This window comes from Rhinatrema bivittatum, chromosome 4 (genome assembly GCF_901001135.1).
Source record: "Rhinatrema bivittatum chromosome 4, aRhiBiv1.1, whole genome shotgun sequence".
Classification (NCBI taxonomy): Eukaryota; Metazoa; Chordata; class Amphibia; order Gymnophiona; family Rhinatrematidae; genus Rhinatrema; species Rhinatrema bivittatum.
In genome coordinates, this window is record NC_042618.1 from 399,725,435 (window position 1) to 399,747,271 (window position 21,837).

A 21,837-nucleotide genomic window follows, 5' to 3' on the forward strand; every position below is an offset into this window, starting at 1 on the left:
GTATGGAGAATGGGGTTTTTTTTAAATCCTTAGTAATTTTAATTACTGGGTGTTATTTGATGTGTCTGCTGTTTTGAAATATTTTATTGATGTTTAGGAAATTTTAAACATATATTGGGTGCCAAAGAAGAATCTGCCCCAGGTGCCAAATACTCTAGGTATGCCTATGCCTGGTGCACAATAATCCTATCCTTTTATTCTCTCTTTAGGAGAGGCTTAATGGTTAGAGTAATAGGCTGACAACCAGAGAAACCAGGTTTCAAATTCTACTTCTCTCACAGACTTTCCTTGTGCCCTTGGGCAAGCAACTTTATCTGTTGCCGCTGGTACCCACTCTGATTGGCAGCGCTTTGGGGCAGGCACTTACCATACCTTAATAGCGTACATCTCGCAGCATTACAAAACTGATAACTATTATTACAAGTATTATTACGATTGGCATGGCATAAATTATCAAGCAGAAAACAAACAGCTCTGTTTCCAAAAAAAATGTTTTGTCAGCAGATGCAGAATGGGAGAAACCTTTATGGCCCAACATTTCTGTACTGAAGCAGAAAATATTCTCTGCTCCCCAAACAAATTGAATGTGTTACCCTAGGATCAGCAGTGAGCAGCTTGAATGCCTGATACACTTGTGACTCTTGAACTCCTCCCCCAAGGTCTAGGAAGTTGGCTGGTTTTCCACCATGAAGGTCGATTATGTCACAGGTTGCCATAGCAAGGCCAGCGCCATTCACTGTTGAAGCAAAAGCCATCTTTAGTATTCTATAAATTGAGCGAGCCAGACATACGAAAAGTAAGCAATGTACAAAAACAATGCAAAGGGTGCGGCTGACTCCTGTGCATGTTTTCACCATATCACATCTACAGTTCTTTGGTTTCTAATCAGACCATTACCTTCATACTTTTAACATAGACACACACACACACACACACACACACACACACAGGGTTGTCTGGCTAAGTTAGGGACTTAGCAGGACAAACCATGGGATTTTAAAAACCCGCTGCACTGACCGGGTCTAATTTATCCGGGTAAGTTTTTAGTCAGATAAAGCTAACCCGGATAAACTGGGATCATCTTGGGGCGGGCCAAACAGCCAGATAACTTACGTGGAAAACTCTAACATTCAGGATTATAAAGGTCAGTCACCCGGATAACTTTGGTCATGCTGCGAGGCAGTCCTAGATTTATCTGGTCCTATTCAGCGGTGGGACTGAGCTGAATATTCAGTTTAAGTTTATCCACGTAACATACTCGAAAGTCTGCAGCTGAATACCGAGCTCAGAGTCTTAATGTATAATATCACCATGAGCAAACTTAAATCTTGCTCATGCTGAATTTTGTCAGCACATAAGAACTCCCCCCACCCCAAAAAAAATGTAGTTTCAGAAAGGAATTTCCAAGCTCTGAAAGCCTGCATCTTAAAAATTGTGGTAGCCCAAAACTAGGTAGTATCGCAAGTACTCTAAGGATGTTCTATTTACATTCCAGTATACAGTACATAAATAACTTTTCAAAAAGTTAACATGACAAAGTGGCAATTTCAACAGAGATGAAACATAATGGTAGGTAGCACTGACTCATTACCAATTGTATCATTCCTCTGCTAGGCCCATGAACCATATCTTCTTTCACTACATCTGGAAAGGTTAAATCCACGAGTGTGACCAGATATGTTGTATATTTTATCAGCTAATTTCAGAAATGTGTTGACTGAAGAATCCTATGGCCCACTCTCTCTTACAGCAGCAGTGTAGGGTTACTATAGCATAAATCTATAAAGGTGTCCATCAATATTTCTCCTTGGTAACAGTGCACAAGTCTACATACTTGGTATGGAAGAAAAGGGAAGTATATATGCTTAAAAGCAGTAGTATTATCATAATTATTTTTAGATAATGCTGCTGGCAGTTAATATTATAAAATTAAAATTCCTCTAAATGGAGGAATGTTTAATGTATTTCTGAGAACAAAATAGTGTTGACAGTTTTGAAAAGCTCCTCTTATTTATCTTCTCCTACCCCTACTGGAAGAGAAGGAAATCAACGCCCAATGCATAAACTACAGCAAAGTATACAAAGTAAGAATATGCTTAATAGAGTACAGCTAAGGACAGAAGTTTTTAAGGGACAGGGCCACAGGAAAAGTTACACAATTCACCCCTTGAAAAGGTGTATCTGACAAGGAACAAAATAAAAGTTGATATTCTGAGCAATCGAGAGTACTGTTCGTGTAAGGCATTTGCTGTGTTAAAAAATATATATTCCTTTCACTTAGCCAGGGGTAGCCAACTGGTGTCTCGTGAGCTGTTTGCAGTTCACTGAAAAATAAGATGTAATTCCCGGTAGCAGTGGCCGAATGGAAGTGGGAAGCATCGCCATCGGCCTGTGCAGCCAAAAGAAGCAGTACATGGTCATCACATGTTCAAAAAAGAAGAGAGGTACTGCCTGTGACTGAAGCTGCAACACCAAAAGTAGGAGACTGTTGGGAAGGAGGAGAGGGGTGCTCAGTGAGACTGGAAGGGAAAAGGGGAGAGAGGTTAAGAGATAGTAGAGTTGCTTACCTGTAACAGGTGTTCTTCGGGGACAGCAGGATGTCAGTCTTCACACAGGGGTGACATCATCCAACAGAGTCTGACACAGAAAACTTAAGTCAAAGTTTCTAGAACTTTGACTATGCCTCACTGGGCATTGCCCACACATGCAATTATGCCACGTGTCCACTCAAGGTCCCTTTAGTCTCAGCATTAAAAAAAAAGGAGGAACCAACTCTAAGGAGTGGTGGAGAGATTTCCTGAGCATTGACACTCTGCTGGCCTCAGAGAACACCTTTTACAGGTAAGCAAATCTGCTTTCTCCGAGGATGAGCAGGATTGCAGTCCTCACTTAAGGAATCTCTAGCTACAGGTTCCCCTCAACAAAAAAAGGGGAAACACCAACAATAAGTGCCAACGGGCACAATATGTTTATTGGCAGCAAGTATTTTTCCATTTTATACTTAACCTATGAAGAGAAGCCTGAAACAAAAACAACAGGCCCTAAAAGGGAAAATATTTGGGTTCTACACCTTAAACAAATTCCAGAGGACAGACAGACCAAACCTACTGTCACTTGGCCATCTCTGTCATACAGTAGTAAGATGTGAGTGAATGAATGAAGAGAAATCTAATTGCAGCCTTGCAGATCTCCTTCATTGGAAGATTGCAGGAGACCCCACAGATTTAATCTGTACTCTTTCCTGATGATGCTGAAGACCCACACATCTGAAGTTACACTGGGCCAATGTAAAACTGCAGCCTCCTCCAACTGGAAGGTCCTCCAGCAAAGGTAGAGGGATACTGGCTATGTTGTCCATGATCCACTCACTGGTGTTGACTGGGTTGCTGTCTGAAGATTTGAAACCTGCTGTTGCCTCAGACAGGCACAAGGGGTCTGCAGAGTATGGGAATGAGGGGGTGGAGGATAGGACCTTTGCAGCTGGAAAAAGTGCCTCCTCTGTCCTGGCCTCAGATATCTCCTGGAGGAGGAGGAGGCCAGGTCTTGAATGCCAGCGGAGAACTGCTGAAACATGGGACAGTGTTCTTTAATCTGTGCAGCCACATCCTTCACTCTAGCTCCAAAGAGATTCTCTCATCCATATGGCACATCAGCAAGCCTTTCCTTCACTTCTGGGGCAGAGCGCTAAGAACCACAGCCAGGCAAGTCTGTGGGATCCAAACCCTATGGCAGAGGTGCTCCATGCCATCTCGAAAACATCCAAGGTCAAACAGATTATGTTTGCACATTTCAGACATCCTGACACATCATGCGATGTCACCAAGAACAGGACACATCTATCATGTGGGTCCGTGATAGACTTAGTCCTTGCACACAGAGGGCATTGCTGGAACCCAGTACACACGATTGGCTAAAATATAAGGAACACAAACTTGATGGTGGTGGTGACTTAAAGGCCAGTGGGCACTAAAGGCACACTCTCATAGCTGATACTTAGAAAAGGCTAAAAAATCTTACATAGGGTACCACAAAGGACAAAACTGTGGGACCCCATGATGAATCATCCTACCAATCTGACAAAAACCCAAAAAGGTCCAGAAAAGTAGGAGCACGAGACAACAAAACTGCAACTCAAAGGCTCCTTGGGACTCCATGTGGATGCGTAATAAAATGGCATGTGTGGGCATGGCCAGTGAGGCACAAAGTTCTAGAAATATTAACATAAGTTAAAAACTTTGACATAGGTTTTGTGTGCCGGGCTCTATCAGATGAGAACTGCCATCCTGCTTGTCCTCAGAGAGAGAGAGAGAGACCAATGGAAACAAGTGAGATGACAGAAAGAAAAACTGGTGGGGACAGACAGGAGGAATGAGAAAGAGACATTCACTGGGATGGATACAAGTGAGAGAGAGAGAGAGAGAGAGAGAGATAAGTATGGATGGACTGGATAGTGAGTGGTGGGAATAGACAGGAGAAGCTGAGAGAGTTGGCCCTGGGATAGGAGGTAGTGCCCTCCCCACCTCAAAGGTTAGGTTCTCTGCTATTCTGCATTCTGATTTTGTGGTTCTTGGAGTATGAAACATTGGCTACCCCTGCCCTAGCCAGTCCTCACTTTCTCACATTTGTCTGGTTTAATGTGTTTCTTTTCCCAGGTGAATTACAACACTGCTCAGTATAACAGCTAGTAAACAGGGCCATCGGTAGCCCTGGCTACAGGAGTCAGTTGCATTCTCCGCTGAGCCTCAGTGCCTTTACTCCCCTCCCCTCTAATTTAGAGCAAGTCACATTTCTATATAACTGACATTTAACGATAAAGGGTGAAGACAGATAAGTGATGACAGATCGGTGACAGACAGCCAGGAGAAAGCAGGTAGATGTAAAACAACTTGAAGGCTTTGCATTAGATGAAAGCAATCATCATTGACATGGGCTGCTGTTTTGAGCCCAAAGGTTTCAAGGCTCTGCATTTCATATTTGAAGTTAGCTTAAACGCAGCAAAGGTTGCGTAAGGTGGGATGGAATTCTTCTGGAAAGTTAAAGTTATTTCTTGTGTGGAAAACATGCCGATTTGATATCATTGTGGTAGTCTATTAAGCTGAATTGAAAACTGTCAAGACTCAAGATTTTGGATGCAATGACACTACCGGTTTAATGAGATACCCTTTTTTTTTTTTTTACTGTAATTTTTATTAAATGGAAACTTTTGTAACAATAAATTAATCAGTTCTATGAGAATCACAGTCTCCTTTAAATATGTAGATTTAGAATATAAATTCCAGCACTACAGACCCTGGACTGTAGCAATAACTATATTATCAATAGTTTTCTCAGCAAAATTAGTCTTTTGTTTTTGTTTTTTTAATCAGCAGTTTCCACCTGCTCCTTTGGGCTTCAAGCCATCATCTACAGCTACCTGTGGATTTTTCCTCTATTTTATACCTTACTCCCGTGTGCCAAGGCAAGTAATCCCAGTGACAGTCCGCATCCATGCACCAGGGGTCCTTCTGGGAGCCCTGCAATTAAAACCCTAAATCTGGCCACTAGGTCTCACAATTGCATGGGGACTATGGCTCCCTCCTTCCCTTCCCCCAGGGGCCAAGAATGCTGCCCTCCGCAGAATCCCTCAGCACCAACCAACCTGGGGAGCGAAAGACCTGACCCTGGAATCAAACCCAGGTCCTTCTGAATGGCAGCATGAAGTGCTGCCCCTGTGGCACCAAGCCAACCGGAATAAGTCATTTTAATCAATCTAAGAACATAAGAAGAACATAAGAAATTGCCATGCTGGCTGCTATCCTGGAGAGAGCTGGGTATACCCAAGAAACATACCGGCAACAGTTCCAGTGGGGATTCCTGCAGCCTGGGGAGAGTCCCTGAAGTCTGTTTCGTCGCCTGAAGGATGCCAGCTGGACGTGGCTATAGCCAGAGGCAACAAACTGGCCTCAAAGTAGCCCAACAGTGATTTTGGAACAATTTTTAGATGGGCTTGACTGGCCTAAGCCAAACTGGGTCTGCCAACACACAGGGCTCATGTTGGAATGAGCACTAGAAGTGGTGAATTCGTTCTACCAGGCGCAGTTAATTTCAGATGTGGTAAGGGGCCTTGAAAGACAACCCACATAAACTTCCTGGCGAGGCACAGAGTGAAGCGTTCCGGCAACGACCCTCAGAAGCAGAAAGCTCATCTTCTATACCAAGAACGCAGGCAACAGTCTCTTCCACTTGCTTTAACTGTGGTCAGAGAGAGGTCATTTAGCAAGGGACTGTCATTTTGAGGGGCTGGAAGTTATGGATGTCAACTTAGTGACCCAGCCAACACTAGAAAGTCTCTGGGGGTAAAGGAAAAACTCCAAAGCAGGAAAAACTCTCACCCCGGAAGGAGGAAAGTAGTTCAGGGAGTTCAAATCAGCCCATGAACAAAACTGTGGACTATTTTTTCTTCTGTGACCTTTGTGCGGGGCATGGTCATCAAGAAGACCACTGCCCATTTAGAAAGGCCAAAATAAAGAGCCCTCAAGGAACATGACTAAAGGCAAAAAGGAACCTACACAGTGGGCAAGCTCTTTTTGTAAAGTGCTGGACCATAATGTCAAGGATTGTCCATGGTTAGATGACACGGAATGCAAATGCCAGCTGGAGGAACAGCGCAAGAAAGAGAAGGAGGCAATTACAGAACCCCAGAATGAGAATGAAAAACGGGAAGAGTAGGAGAACACATTCACAAAGCTACAAAATCAGAGAAAATTCTTTTTCACTCAATGCACAATTAAGCTCTGGAATTTGTTGCCAGAGGATGTGGTTGGTGCAGTTGGGGCTGGATTTTAAAAGCTCTACGTGCGCCAGGCCTATTTTATAAAGGCCCAGTGACGCACGTAAAGCCCCGGGACGTGTCTACGTCCCGGGGCTTTACTAAAGAGGCGGCCCGGGGGCAGGGCCAGGGGCCTCTGACACAGCAGCCATTTGCGGCTGTGTTGGAGGATCGCATGCCGGCAGGCTGCCGGCGCGTGCAACCTGTGCCTGCCTCCAGGCAGGCGTAAAAGGTGAGATAAGAAATTGGGGGGGTTAGAGTAGGGCTAGGGGGGGAAAAGGTTAGGGGAAGGGGTGGAAAGGTTAGTTAAGGGGGAAGGGAATGGGGGAAGGCAGTGCGGCTCGGTGCACCCCCTTGCGTGCGCCGACCCCCGATTTTATAACATGCGCGCGCCTGCATGTTATAAAATCTGACGTACATCGGATGCCAGGTAGCGCGTGCACATGTACGCCCGCACGCAGGTCTTAAAATTTACCCCTTAGCATAGCTGGGTTCAAAAAAGGTTTGGATAAGTTCTTGGAGGAGAAGTCCATTAAATGCTATTAATCAAGTTGACTTAGGGAATGGCCTCTGCTATTACTGGCATCAGTAGCATGGGATCTTCTTGGTGTTTGGGCACTTGCCAGGTTCTTGTGGCCTGGTTTGGCCTCTGTTGGAAACAGGATGCTGGGCTTGATGGACCCAGCATGGCAATTTCTTAGGTTCTTAGGTTCTAATTTAGTGGATATGCCTCATCAGTGTCGCAAGGAGTTCATGATCTAGGTGGAACTAGATGAAGTCCCCACCCAAGCACTGGTGGATTCAGGGTCTGGCAAGACTCTTGTTTGTGATCCTCCTCCAGAAAGCGTGCATCAGTCACTAGAAGAGAGACACATACCTGCGTCAGGTTCTGCTGACGACTATGGCAGATCAAGCCATTATGGAAGCGGGAGTCCTTCGTAAACTCCTATGCCCGATTATTCTGGGACGCGATTATCCCAGTTTATGACCCTGTGGGCCCAGCTCACAGGGGAGTCAACCGAGGGTGGGTCACTGGTGAGGAAGAGCCTGGAATTAGCCCGGGCACGGCTGAATGCCCAACCTGACAAGGCTGAGCTGAGAGGGAGGGTATGCGAGGAAGTATTTAAGGAACTCCCTCAGAATACCTTAAAGGACCGGGTAAGCTATCTGACCTATCCTTCTTAACTCTTAAGCCCGCAAGGAATTCTGGGATAGGGTGGAACCCTGCAGGCAGGTATAAGAGACTAGGCCAGAGGGACGAAGGGAGCCCGGAGAGAGACAGAAGCCTCAAGAATATGAACTGTAAGTTACGATTGTTTTTGTTAAAGTACTCAAAACAGCTATTTTGTTTATTATTGCTCAACAATAAAGATACTTATAAAGATTATTGTCATAGTCCAGCCTGGAGTATGTTCTCTGGCTAGTCCTGACCGCTCAGCATCACAACATGTTTCAGGCATGCACTGATATGGAAGAACAAACAAAAGAGAAGACATATAGATAGAAATGGAAAAGTGAGGCTGGGAAAGATGTCCTGTGGTCCCAGTAGAATGATACCCATTCAGCAGGCCTGAGCCTCCATTCCCCCAGTGCCTTGCTGCTACCCTGTGTTTGCTTTTCCTACCATCATACAAGTAAAATTTCCTGGGTGGCAGTGGCAGCAGATCTTCTGGGCCTGGCTCAGTTTGTCAGCATGGAGCTTGGGCAGCAGGGCAAGAGGTGAAGATGGCTTGTGAGGGAGCGAAGTACCAGATGAAAGACAGAGGAATATGCCTAATTTGTGTTATGGTGTGGAGCGTGCACTTTCTCCACTTGTCTCAGGTTAAAATATAATGACAAAACTGCAGAACTTTGCACACAGCAATTTTCTGCCTTATGAGGATATATAATGAGCACCCTGAAGGCAAGTATACTGAGATACTGCTTGACTTTGTTTTTTTTGCCCCTATTTTACTTTTAATCATCACAAATTATTTTCTTACCAAAGCAAGCGATATTTCCATCCATGCCAATGTACTTCAAGTCATAGTTGGCAGCTTCAGTTTCTATAGGATCATTCTCTGATGTGTCATCCATGGCAAATATCTCTCCTTGTCTAAATTCGGCATTGTCGTCAAAATTTATTTTTGCATCAAAGCAGACAACTGTGAAGAGAAAGTTAAAACTATTAAGCTGTAACATAACATTCCTTGTTGCTCAAAAGAATTGACAAAACAAGATATTAAGAGAAAGGTCAAGGGCATGTTAAAAGAACTCAACAGGAAGAAAATAATTTACAGCTTCTGAAATACTCTGCAAGTACTTCACGGCAACAATACCCTCACTCGAACAGTCTTAAAGAGCAACACTTCACATAATTAGAGGAAGAGGATTCATTCCTTCAGAGATTGGTGCTGAAGAGAGATGGCAAAGATATACGAAAATCAAAATTCCACCTACTGTAGCTGCACAAGCCCTCTATAATTTCACAATGTCATACATAAACACAAGGCTTTTCAGAGTCAACTGCTTTAATAGCACTTTTAAGAACTATTATTCTGGTGAGGTCTATAATTATTATAAATCTACATATTACTTAAAAATTACAGTTCTTATCCTTTTCACATAACTCTGAATGTGCACATAAGAAGAATAAGAGGTCAACGTCTTTCCTTTACATGCAGACCAGGCATAAACAGGCCACTAGAGGGCACTCTCCACATTTCTTTGCATGGCTTCACCAATGACCTCCTCCAACCTTGCAAGTTCTAGGAGGGTCTTAAGTTCCTAGAGGTGAGAGGTCAGATGGCGAAGAAGCTTCATATTTAACAGACAGTAAGTAAAACCTACCAAATATGCTCAGCTATAAAGCTGAAAGACAAAATGATCCATGCAACAATTCTTCTATGATATTATTGGTTTTTATTCTACTGCAATAAATTCTATACCTACTATACAACAATTAAATCAATATCCATAGGTAAGCCTTAATCTGTTTTATATATAATAAAGAAAAACAAAAGAACAAGAGCATACCAACTTCTGAATTATTTCTAATCCTAAAATTACTAGAGACTTGAAAATGTACCATGTCACTTTAATGGGATATCCTTCACTTGTTATGAAAACTCATCTTTAACAAAGGCCATGCAGTGCACAAAGCAGCAGCAGAAACACCTATTAATATTTATAAAACCATTTTCACCATCAAAAGCACACGGTTACATGCTTGAAAGATTAAAGAAATGTATTTTTCTTCTGACCAACTATCAAACACAATCACTGTCTTCTAGTTCACAGAGGGTTTGTTGCAATGGATGATGCTAAAAAATGCTGCTAATCCAGCTAGATACAGGTGTATCAAGAAAGCGGCGGGAGTCTGACTTAAGAAACTGCCACAGATGCTATTCAACAACACGAAACAAAAAAAAACCTTTGCAGGTCACAGCATGGCATGTCTGGAATGAAACTCTTCCACACAGGAGACCATGAAAAACTCAGTATACACTCCTGATTATAGTCTGAGAAATTACTGAAACTTATGTTAGCAGATAAAGACCATACGGCTCCATCCACATCTCCTACTCTGCTTTACAGTCCCTTCCTTTCCCTCAGAGATCCTCTGTGCTTATCCCATGCTCTCTTGAATTCCAATACTGTCCACCGGGAGGGCTGTTCCATCCATCTACCACCCTTTCTGTGAAGAAGTACTTCCTTAGATTTCTCCCAAGGCCATCTTCTTTCATACTCAACCCATGATCCACTCATGCCAGAGCATTCTTTCTGTTGAAAGAGAGCTGTCTCAAGTGTATTTATTCCTCGGAGGCACATGACAAAGAACATTGGCAAGAGAGGCAATTCAAATGATGCATGCCCTGCACTATAAACTGTACACAGACACACCTGAAGGAGTGAATGATGTATCTAGAACAAAAAAAGAGAAAGGAGAGATGTGATAAAAATACTTAAATATCAAGCAGGCTTGAATAAAGTACCAGAAAGTAGCTTTTTTTCATATCATGAAAAGCTCAAGGACACGAGGAGTTCTTACAAGAAGTTGAAAGAAGAGAAGCTCTAAGGGAATGTGACAAAAATACATTTCCAATGAGAGTGTGGGGGACACCTGGAACAGACTTCCAAGCAGACATTATAGGAGCCAAAATAGTTGCACAATGAAAGCAATGTATAGGATAAGCACACAGGGAGAAGAACTGCCGCTGGTCACTGTCAGAGATAGGTTTTGCCAAGCCAGTCTGACCTAGATTCTAGAAGTTACAATAATACCTTGCACATCATCTGGGTAATGACAAGCTGCTTTCTTTTTTTTCGATTGGTTTTATTAGAAAAATAAAATTGCCTGTTATAATATGCAGGCACAGTGCTGCTGTGTGGAAAATATACCAGGAAGCTGTGAGCTGCCCATAGTCTGAGAAAGAGGGAGTTATTGGACCACAGTGAGCCTGGTCCAAATAAAACAGGGAGAAGAAAAGGGGTGACACAAGAAGCAGCAGTGTAAAAGGAGCACACAAGCTGCTCAAGGGAGCATGTAAGATAAAACTCCATTTCTGCACAGGAGGACAGAAAGGTATTCTAATTATAAATGGTCCTATAGCTTGGGTAAGGAAAATTAACTAATTTAAAGCAGTCCAGGCTTGGGCTTCTTAATGTGGTCTTCAAGGGCCAGTCTGGTTTTCAGGTTATCTACAGTGAATCTGCAAGAGATATTTTTGCATACACTGCCTCTAGTGTATGCAAATAAATTTCATGCATATTCATTGTGGATTTCCTGAAAATCAGACTGGCTGGGTGGGTCCTCAAGGACTAGGTTAAAAAAAAAAACAGTGATCTAAATAGAAAATTAAATGGTTTGTGTATGGTACGATAAACAATGTCCCCCTCATGTATACACACACACTCAAGCACTAAGAAGTAACTTGCACTAATTTTAAGGTCTTGCAACTCTGTTAGTAAAATATATTAGCAAAATAGGAATTCTACCTTATTAAAAATGAGCAGCTAAGAGATTATAAATCAAGAAAAACTCTCTCTGAGTGCTAGTAACATCCTCCTGGAATTTTTTATTACCTAGGATATTAAAATGTTTAAATGCTAAGGAAAAAAAGGCCAAAAAGTAGCTATAATGAAACAATTTCTGCATTTCAAATGTTCTTAGTAGAACACAATTAACCCATTGTTCCATGCAGATGAGCAAACAATTCAGCCAACAGAAGTGATTTGGTTTACTGTAATTGCTTTGTATTGGCAGTGTAAAACAATATAATTGCAGGTAATATACAGCTATTAGCAGTGAAAACAGTGACTTAATTTTTCCTTTCACAACTCACTATTTCAGTATACATTTTCTGCATATTTTAAATATAAATTACAAGACTTTAGTTGTTGAGGTACAGGAAAGTTGCTCCCAGGTTTCCTCAAAAAGAAAAGATTACGAGTCACAAGTTTCGCGTGACCTTTCTTTTTTAAATTTTGTGTATAACAAACAGTGACTTAATAGTCCATCAGTATGAACATAAGACGGTAAAATAAGATGAATTTAAGCACAGCACCAAAACAGTTTAAATTCACTTTTTTTTTTTATTGATTCCCCCTCGTATGTTACTATTGACTCGACATTTTGCTATACGGCCACAGGAAATTCCATGTCATCATGTCATGCATGGCGTTTAGTGATACTCCTGCCAAAAGTAAAAATAAGATATTTATCATTATAATTTTGGTGCCAGGTCCAGGTCTTGCACATTCAGCTGTTTACAGAGCCCTTGCTGAAGAATAGCTAGGAACAGCTTACAGCGCCCAAGGACTACAATAGGGCTCATTAAGAGGAAGGGAGGGAACTAATATTTTAAAGAATGTAATAGCTCTGGATAACAAAGGAAAAATAACATTTTAATTAAAGACTCTTTTCTTGAGAACTGGATACTCCCCCCTCCCCGCCCCAAAATCACGATTTCAGATTGTAGTCTGGAATTCAGCCATTTCTCCCCCCCAGATTGGGAGGGAGGGAAGATGGTTACAAGAATATAACACCCCCCCCCCCCCCCAAGTCAGTTCTGGGGAAAGGAACTGGCAAAAGCTGATGATCAGCGTTTGATCCCTTAAACCCCCATCCACAGGGAAATACCTTGAGTGTTTCGAAGCCCTTATTGGTTAATTTTGAATTTTAGTTCAGGGGGTATAAACATGCTCAACAGCATACAGCAGGGTTATTTTATAAGATATTAAAAATATTACAAACCCTATCTAAAATGTGTTTAATGAATATCTCCCTATTTTTTCTACAGAAGGTCCAAGAATGACTAGTAAAATGGCAATACAATAATAATGGGAGACTTCAATTTCCTGAGCAATGATTGGGTAAATGTCACTTCAGGACATGCTAGGGAAGTAAAGTTCTTAGATGCCATCAATGACTGCTTCATGCAGCAGCTGGTCATGGAACCAAGGAGAAGAGGAATTATATTAGATCTCAGTGGCATGCAGGACTTGGTGCAAAAGATAAAGTGGTGGACCTGCTTGGCAATAGTGATCATAATGTAATACAATTTGACATAATCACTGGAGGGTGAATACGAAGGAAAACTACTTCAGTGAGAGAGGTAACGGTGGTGGGGCCGCTTGGCAATAGTGTTCATAATAGTGATCATAATATGATCAAATCTGAATTAATGACTGGAAGCAAATCCATAGCTCTCGTGCTAAACTTTCAAAAAGGGAAACTTTGATAAAATGAGAAAAATAGTTAGAAAAAAACTGAAAGAAGCAGCTACAAAGGTAAAAAGTGTGCAAGAGGCGTGGTCATTGTTAAAAAATACCCTCCTAGAAGCACAGTCCAGATGTATTCCACACATTAAGAAAGGTGGAAAGAAGGCAAAACGATCACCGGCATGGTTAAAAGGTGAGGTGAAAGAGGCTATTTTAGCCAAAAGATCTTCATTCAAAAATTGGAAGAAGGATCCAACAGAAGAAAATAGGATAATGCATAAGCGTTGACAAGTTAAATGTAAGACATTGATAAGACAGGCTAAGAGAGAATTTGAAAAGAAGTTGGCCATAGAGGCAAAAACTCAGTAATATCTTTTTTAAATATATCCGAAGCAGAAAATCTGTTAGGGAGTCAGCTGGACCGTTAGATGATCGAGGGGTTAATGGAGAAATTACTTACCTGATAATTTTGTTTTCCTTAGTGTAGACAGATGAACTCAGGACCAATGGGTATAGTGTACACCTGATAGCAGCTGGAGATGGAGTCAGATTGCAATCTGACATCAGCCTACATATACCCGTGGAGGAAGCACTGTTCTTCAGTATTCTCCTTGAAAAGAAATTGTGGATATATGTGTGTTTGAATAACTTGATTAACTTGCTGGTTGAACTGATTTCCAATTGGAGATCGCCAGTGCATTCAACCGAGAAACATAGACATCTGGCAACTATGGGTGTCTTAACTAGGGGTAAAGACTGGCTTACCCGTGCTTGTCTTGCTCTCGGGGATTGTCACCCGAGGTTTCCGGATTTTGGGGCAGCCGTGGGTGGGATGCTGAGTCCATCTGTCTACACACTAAGGAAAACAAAATTATCAGGTAATTAATTTCTCCATTTCCTAACGTGTAGCAGATGGACTCAGGACCAATGGGATGTACAAAAGCTACTCCCAAACCAGGTGGGAGGCTGCCCGTGGCCCACTTAGTATTGCCCTTACGAATGCTGTGTCCTCCCTGGCCTGAACATCCAGGTGGTAGAACCTTGAGAAGGTATGAATGGAGGACCACGTCGCCGCCTGACAGATCTCGGCGGGTGACAGCATCTTGGTTTCTTGTGGAATGGGCCTTGACTTGTAGAGGTGGAGGCTTGCCTGCCTCTACATAGGCCACCTTGATTACTTCTTTGATCCAGCGGGCTATGGTTGCCTGCAAGGCCGCTTCCCCTTGTTTATTCCCACTGTGAAGGATGAATAGATGGTCCATCTTTCTTACGGATTCCGATCTTTCCAGGTATCGGACTAGGAGTCTGCCGATGTTAAGATGGCATAGAAGGCGTGAGTCTTCAGAGTCCTTATGGTCGTCTGGAGATGGCAGCGAGATGGTTTGGTTTAGATGGAACTGAGAAACCACCTTTGGAAGGAAGGAGGGGACAGTGCGAAGCTGTATGGATCCCGGTGTGAATCTAAGGAACGGTTCCCGACAGGATAGTGCTTGAAGTTCGGAGATGCGACGGGCTGTACATATTTCCACCAGGAATGCAGTCTTCAAGGTCAGGAGCCGTAGAGACAGACCATGTGTAAGTCTGAAGGAAGCTCCCGCCAGGAAGTCTAGTACTAGATTGAAATTCCATTGGGGCACCGGCCACTTTAATAGTGATTGGATTTGCTTGACCCCTCTCAGGAAACGGGAAACATCTGGATGGGATGATAGACTGATGCTGTCCACTTTGGCTCTGCAGCAGGCCAGCGCGGCGACCTGAACCTTGATGGAGTTGAGACACAACCCCTTCTTCAAGCCGTCCTGCAGAAATTCCAGGATCATGGTCCTCACACCAGGCTTTGAATATTCTCCATATTCGTACGTAAGTTAGAGATGTGGAGAACTTGCGTGCTCGGAGCAAGGTGTCAATCACTGCCCCCAAGTATCCGCTCTTTTTCAGGCGAGTCCTCTCAATGGCCAGACCATAAGTGAATCGAGTTGGGTCTTCGTGGAGATCAGTCCTTGCTGGAGCAGGTCCCTGTGCGGGGGTAGACACAGAGGGTTCCCCGCCAGAAGTCTTTGCATGTCTGCGTACCACGGCCTTCTTGGCCAGTCCGGGGCCACTAGAAATATTAGCCCCCTGTGGTGTCCTATCTTGCAGATAATCCCGCCAATCAGTGGCCATGGGGGAAAGGCGTACAGCAGGTCTTCCTGTGGCCAGGTCTGGTCAAGGGCATCGATTCTCTGGGATTGTGGTTCTTGTCTGCGGCTGAAGAACTTGGGCATTGGATCGGGTTGCTAGAAGGTCCATGGCTGGTGTTCCCCAGCGGTTTACTATCAACTGGAAGGCTGTGGTCAACAGCATCCATTCCCCTGGGTCTGGACTCTCTCTCCTGAGGTAATCTGCAGTGATGTTGTCTTTTCCCGCTATGTGGGCGGCTGAGATCCTTTGTAGGTTTGCTTCCGCCCGCGCCATTAGGGGATCTAATTTCCAGGGACACCTGTTGGCTTTGGGTTCCTCCCTGGCGGTTGATGTAGGCAACTGTTGTGGTGTTGTCCAACATGACTCTAACCAATTCGCCCTGGAGTCTGTGACTGAATCGAAGGCAGGCTAGTCTGACTGCCCGGGCTTCCAGTTGGTTGATGTTCCATCCCGACTCTTCCTTGTCCCATTGCCCCTGGGCCATCAGTTTCTGGCAGTGGGCTCCCCACCCTCGTAGACTCGCATCCGTGGTGAGCAAGACCCAGGTCGATGGGGATAGCCTTACTCTCTTGTTCAGATGGTCGTCTTGTAGCCACCATTGATGCTGGGTCCGCACATCTGCTGGTAGCTGGAGGCAAACGGAGTAGTTCTGGGACACCGGGTTCCATCGAGACAGTAGGGAACGTTGTAGTGGTCGCATGTGGGCCCTTGCCCATGGGACGACCTCTAGTGTTGATGTCATGAGGCCGAGGACATGGAGGTAGTCCCTACCTAGGGGCGAAAACAGGTCAACAGGTTTCGCAACTGGTCCATCAGTTTCCTTCTCCTTGTAAGGGTAAGGAAGACCTTGTCTTGATTGGTATCAAACCGGACTCCCAGGAAATCTAGTGATTGGGAGGGCTGCAGGCAGCTTTTGGTTGTGCTGACAACCCACCCAAGATTCTGCAGTAGATTCTTGACTCTGGTGGTCTCCTGGTGACTTTCCTCTGGAGATTTTGCCCTGATCAGCCAATCGTCCAGATATGGATGTATGAGGATTCCTTCTTTCCTCAGTGTCGCCAGCACTACAACCATGATCTTGGTGAATGTCTGAGGGGCAGTAGCTAGTCCGAAGGGTAGCGCCCGGAACTGGAAGTGATGGTCCAGTATCGCGAAGCGTAGAAAGCACTGATGTTCGTGATGGACCAGGATGTGGAGATAGGCTTCTGACAGATCCAGAAGAGGTCAGAAATTCTCCCGGCTGTACTGCCCTTATGACCGAGCATAGGGTTTCCATGTGGAAGTGTGGTACCCTCAGGTAGCGATTGATGGACTTGAGGTCCAGGATCGGCCAGAACGTTCCCTCTTTCTTGGGGACAATAAAATAGATGGAATAGTGCCCAGTATTTTGTTGGTGCGTGGGCACCGGTGCTATCGCCCTTAGGGTGAGTAGTTTTGTCAGTGTGGTTTCCACCGTTGTCCTCTTAGAGGGGCCATGGCATGGTGATTTCACAAATTTGTCTGGGGGGATACTGTGGAAGTCCAGGTAGTATCCCTCTCGAAAGATGCTTAGGACCCACTTGTCCGACGTTATCTTGACCCATCTTTGGTAGAATAGGGCAAGCCTGCCCTTATGGCTTCTTCCTGTGGATGGGTCTGTTGATTTTCATTGTGGGGTGCAGCTGGGGTCTGAACCCTGAGCTGGCTCCCCTCTTGTTGTGCCTGTTCCGAAAGGACTGGCCCCTGCCTGCGGAGCGAGGTACTTGGTATGTGTTTTTGTATGGTCTGAAACTCTGGGATCCTCTGCCCTTGGATCTTCGGGGAGAGGGGCATTGGTTTCTTTTGTTCTTGTCCTCCGGTAACCGAGGTACTGGAGATTTTCCCCATTTGTCGGCTAACTTCTCCAGTTCGCTTCCGAACAGGAGGGCTCCTTTAAAAGGCATTCTCATGAGTTTCGTCTTGGAAGTCGCATCGGCTGACCAATTTCGGAGAATGAGTTGCCTTTTGGCTGCCACTATGGATGAGATGCCCCTGGCTAAGGTGCGCAGTAGGTTGGAGGTCGCATCCGTGAGGAAAGATATTGCCAGTTCTAATGTTTCGACGAACGTGCTTGCGTCCCTGGACAGTGACAGGCAGGCACGTGTCACCACGGCGCAGCAGGCAGCGATCTGCAGGGACATAGCTGCGATATCAAATGACTGTTTAAGGATGGATTCCTGACATCTGTCCTGGGAATCCTTGAGTGCAGCTCCTCCTTCGACTGGAATGGTGGTGCACTTTGAGTCCGTGCAGACCATGGCGCCCACTTTGGGGAACCCCAGGAGTTCTTTGGCTGAGGGTTCCAGGGGGTATAGGGCTTCTAGGGCCCATCCTCCTTTGAAGCTGGCCTCTGGGCATTCCATTCCAGGTCAATCAGATGTTGTACGGCTTGCAGCATTGGGAAATGGCACGAGGCCTGACGGAGCCCAACCAGAACTGGGTTCATCTTTGGCTCCGCTGGGATGGCCAGCGTCTTCAGGCTCAGAGACTGAGATCTGATAGCTCGTCTTTGGAGAAGAAATGCATCATGGTTCGGTATGGTTCCGTCCCTGGAGGGATTTCCCCTTCCTCCAGGGAGTCCGGCTCTTCCTCCGAGGTGTCTGTGTCCCCAAAGGGGCGGCTTTTGTCCGGAGGAGGCACATCTCGAGGAGGTCGAGAGGGGCCTGGAAGGTTTTGCTCTTCTGGCGGAGACTGTGGCTGTGTCACAGGTGGCACCGATTGCGCCTGGATGAAGGTTTGCAGCCCTTTGAAGAATTCTACCCAGGAAAAGGTCCCTGGGTCCATATTGAATCCAGCGGTGTTCCCCGAGGAGCCCATCTGAGGAGGGCCGGTGTACTGTCATTGGTGGATCCGGATTCCTCTACTGGCAGAGGGGGGGCCCTTGCCTTGGTTCCCCCAGAGCCTCTTTGCACTGTAGGCACAGGGCAGAGGTCACTTCGTGTTGCGCAGCTCTCAGGTGGCAGGCTGGGCAGAGGGCTTGTCCCTTGGCTTTCTTGGCCGGCGGTGCCATGATGTGTGTGCATGGAGCTGTTCAAAACTCGTCTATGCGCGAATGTGCACGAACCGGGAGGCTTATTTGTGCGATCCGGGCGCGCCGACGCTGTACATGCAAGATGCTGGAGATGTGTGTGCAGGCCTACGCTTAGGGAGATGTGTGCACAGGTTTATTTGTGCGCCCAGCACCGTTGAACATGCCGCTGTGGGCCCGGCACCATTGCGTGCACTGCTGTGTGCACTTCTCAGTTGTGCAGACAATATGGCGACTGGGGGGGGGGAAATGGTGCCGACCATGCGGGCAAGATGGCGACCCCCCTGGAGGGTCTTCACTTGGAAGGACCCTCGTACCGGATCAGGGCCTAGTCTGGACGGGGCTACTCAACTCGATGGAACAGACGCCGGATGGCGATCTGTGTGGCTCACCGAGCCTCGGAGACTGGAGACTTAAATAAAGATTTCTACCTTACCTTGTCTCGGCACTTCCCGGTCTCGTACCAAGCGGTCTCTGGCTGGAGGAGAGAGGGGAATACCTTCACCGCCGCGCTCAGTATTGCACTCGCTGCCTCTCAGCCACTCCCGCTCCTGGGGGCTAAGTCCACGCCAGGAACCGGCTACCGGACCGAGACTTCCTCTGAGGGATCACGGAAATCACCTCAGGAATTCTCGACTGGGGGAGGGACCCTTAGGTATCACCGCAGGAGAGCGGGGCTCGTCTTGTAGAGGTAAGATTTTTTTCTTTCTTCTTGGTTTGGATTTTCTAACGCTGTGCAAGCATATGTAGAGTCCCAAACTGCTAAGGAGACGGAGAAATACTGGAGGGCAACTCCGTCTCCAACTGCTATCAGGAGTACACTACACCCATTGGTCCTGAGTCCATCTGCTACACGCTAGGAAAAGTGGCAATTAGAGAAGATAAGGCCATCTCGGAAAGATTACATGATTTTTTTGCTTCAGTGGATGTTGGGGAGATACCCGTATCAGAGAAAGTTTTCATGGGTAATAATTCAGATGGACTGAACCAAATCACGGTGAACTTAGAAGATGTGGTAGGCCTGATTGACAAACTGAAGAGTTGTAAATCACCTGGACCGGTTGGCATACACTCCAGGGTTCTGAAGCAACTCAAAAATGAAATTTCAGACCTATTAGTAAAAATTTGTAACCTATCATTAAAATCATCCATTGTACCTGAAGACTAACCCCAATATTTAAAAAGGGCTCCAGGGGCGATCCGGGAAACTACAGGCCAGTTAGCCTGACTTCAGTGCCAGGAAAAATAGTGGAAAGTCTTCTAAATATCAAAATCACAGAACATATAGAAAGACATGGTTTAATGGAACAAAGTCAGCATGGCTTTACCCAAGGCAAGTCTTACCTCACAAATCTGCTCCACTTTTTTGAAGGAGTTAATAAACATGTAGATAAAGGTGAACCAGTAGATGTAGTATATTTGGATTTTCAGAAGGTGTTTGACAAAGTTCCTCATGAGAGGCTTCTAGGAAAAGTAAAAAGTCATGGGATAGGTGGCGATGTCCTTTCATGGATTATAAACTGGCTAAAAGACAGGAAACACGAGTAGGATTAAATGGATAATTTTCTCAGTGAAAGGGAGTGGGCAGTGGAGTGCCTCAGGGATCTGTATTGGGACCTGTACTTTTCAATATATTTATAAATGATCTGGAAAGAAATATGACAAGTTAGGTAATCAAATTTGCAGATGATACAAAATTGTTCAGAGCAGTTAAATCACAAGCAGATTGTGATAAATTGCAGAAAGACCTTCCAAGACTGGAAAATTGGGCATCCAAATGGCAAATAAAATTTAATGTGGATAAGTGCAAAGTGATGCATATAGGGAAAAATAACCCATGCTATAGTTACACAATGTTAGCTTCCATTTTAGGAGCTACCACCCAAGAAAGAGATCTAGGCGTCATAGTGGATAACACATTGAAATCACTGGTTCAGTGTGCTGCGGCAGTCAAAAAAGCAAACAGAATGTTGGGAATTATTAGAAAGGGAATGGTGAATAAAACGGAAAATGTCATAATGCCTCTGTATCGCTTTATGGTGAGACCACACCTTGAATACTGTGTACAATTCTGGTTGCTGCATCTCAAAAAAGATATAGTTGCGATGGAGAAAGTACAGAGAAGGGCAACCCGAAATGATAAAGGGAATGGAACAGCTCCCCTATGAGGAAAGACTAAAGAGGTTAGGACTTTTCAGCTTGGAGAAGAGACGCTGAGGGGGGATATGATAGAGGTGTTTAAAATCATGAGAGGTCTAGAACTGGTTAATGTGAATCAGTTATTTACTCTTTCGGATAATAGAAAGACTAGGGGGTAACTCCATGAAGTTAGCATGTGGCACATTTAAAACTAATCGAAGAAAGTTTTTTTTCACTCAACACACAATTAAACTCTGGAATTTGTTTCCAGAGGATATGGTTAGTGAAGTTAGTGTAGCTGTGTTTAAAAAAGGATTGGATAAGTTCTTGGAGAAGTCCATTACCTACTATTAATTAAGTTGACTTTGAAAATAGCCACTGCTATTACTAGCAACAGCAACATGGAATAGACTTACGGGCCGATACAGTACAGTGCACTCCGGAGCGTTTTCGACGCGCTAGCCTTACCCCTTATTCAGTAAGGGGCCGAAAACGCACGTCCAACCCCCCGAACCTAATAGCGCCCACAACATGCAAATGCATGTTGATGGCCTTATTAGGTATTCCCACGCAATTCAGAAAACAAAATGTGCAGCCAAGCCACACATTTTGCTTTCAGAAATTAGCGCCTACCAAAAGGTAGGCGCTAATTTCTTTGGGCACCGGGAAAGTGAACAGAAAAGCAGTAAAAACTGCTTTTCTGTGCTCCCTCTGACTTAATATCATGGAGGTCCCGAAAGTTTCCGAAAGTAAAAAATTAATAAATAAATAAATTTGAAGTCGGCCCGCGGCTGTCGGGTCAAAAACCGGACGCTCAATTTTGCCGGCGTCCTGTTTCCGAGCCCATGGCTGTCAGCGGGCTTGAGAACCGACGCCGGCAAAATTAAGCGTTGGCTGTCAAACCCGCTGACAGCCGCCGCTCCGGTCCAAAAGGAGGCGCTAGGGATGTGCTAGTGTCCCT

General features: G+C 44.9%; 1 protein-coding gene across 1 annotated transcript in view; it reads right to left on the minus strand.

The window, feature by feature from the left end:
• SUCLG2 (succinate-CoA ligase GDP-forming beta subunit) overlaps positions 1-21,837 on the minus strand; it is a 425,371-nt gene that overhangs the window by 154,483 nt on the left and 249,051 nt on the right. Inside the window, exons 8-9 of the mRNA XM_029601057.1 lie at positions 8,791-8,952; positions 594-736 (exon numbers count right to left, since the gene is read on the minus strand). Coding sequence (XP_029456917.1) covers positions 594-736; positions 8,791-8,952 — 305 coding nt within the window. The remainder of the gene's footprint in view (positions 1-593; positions 737-8,790; positions 8,953-21,837) is intronic.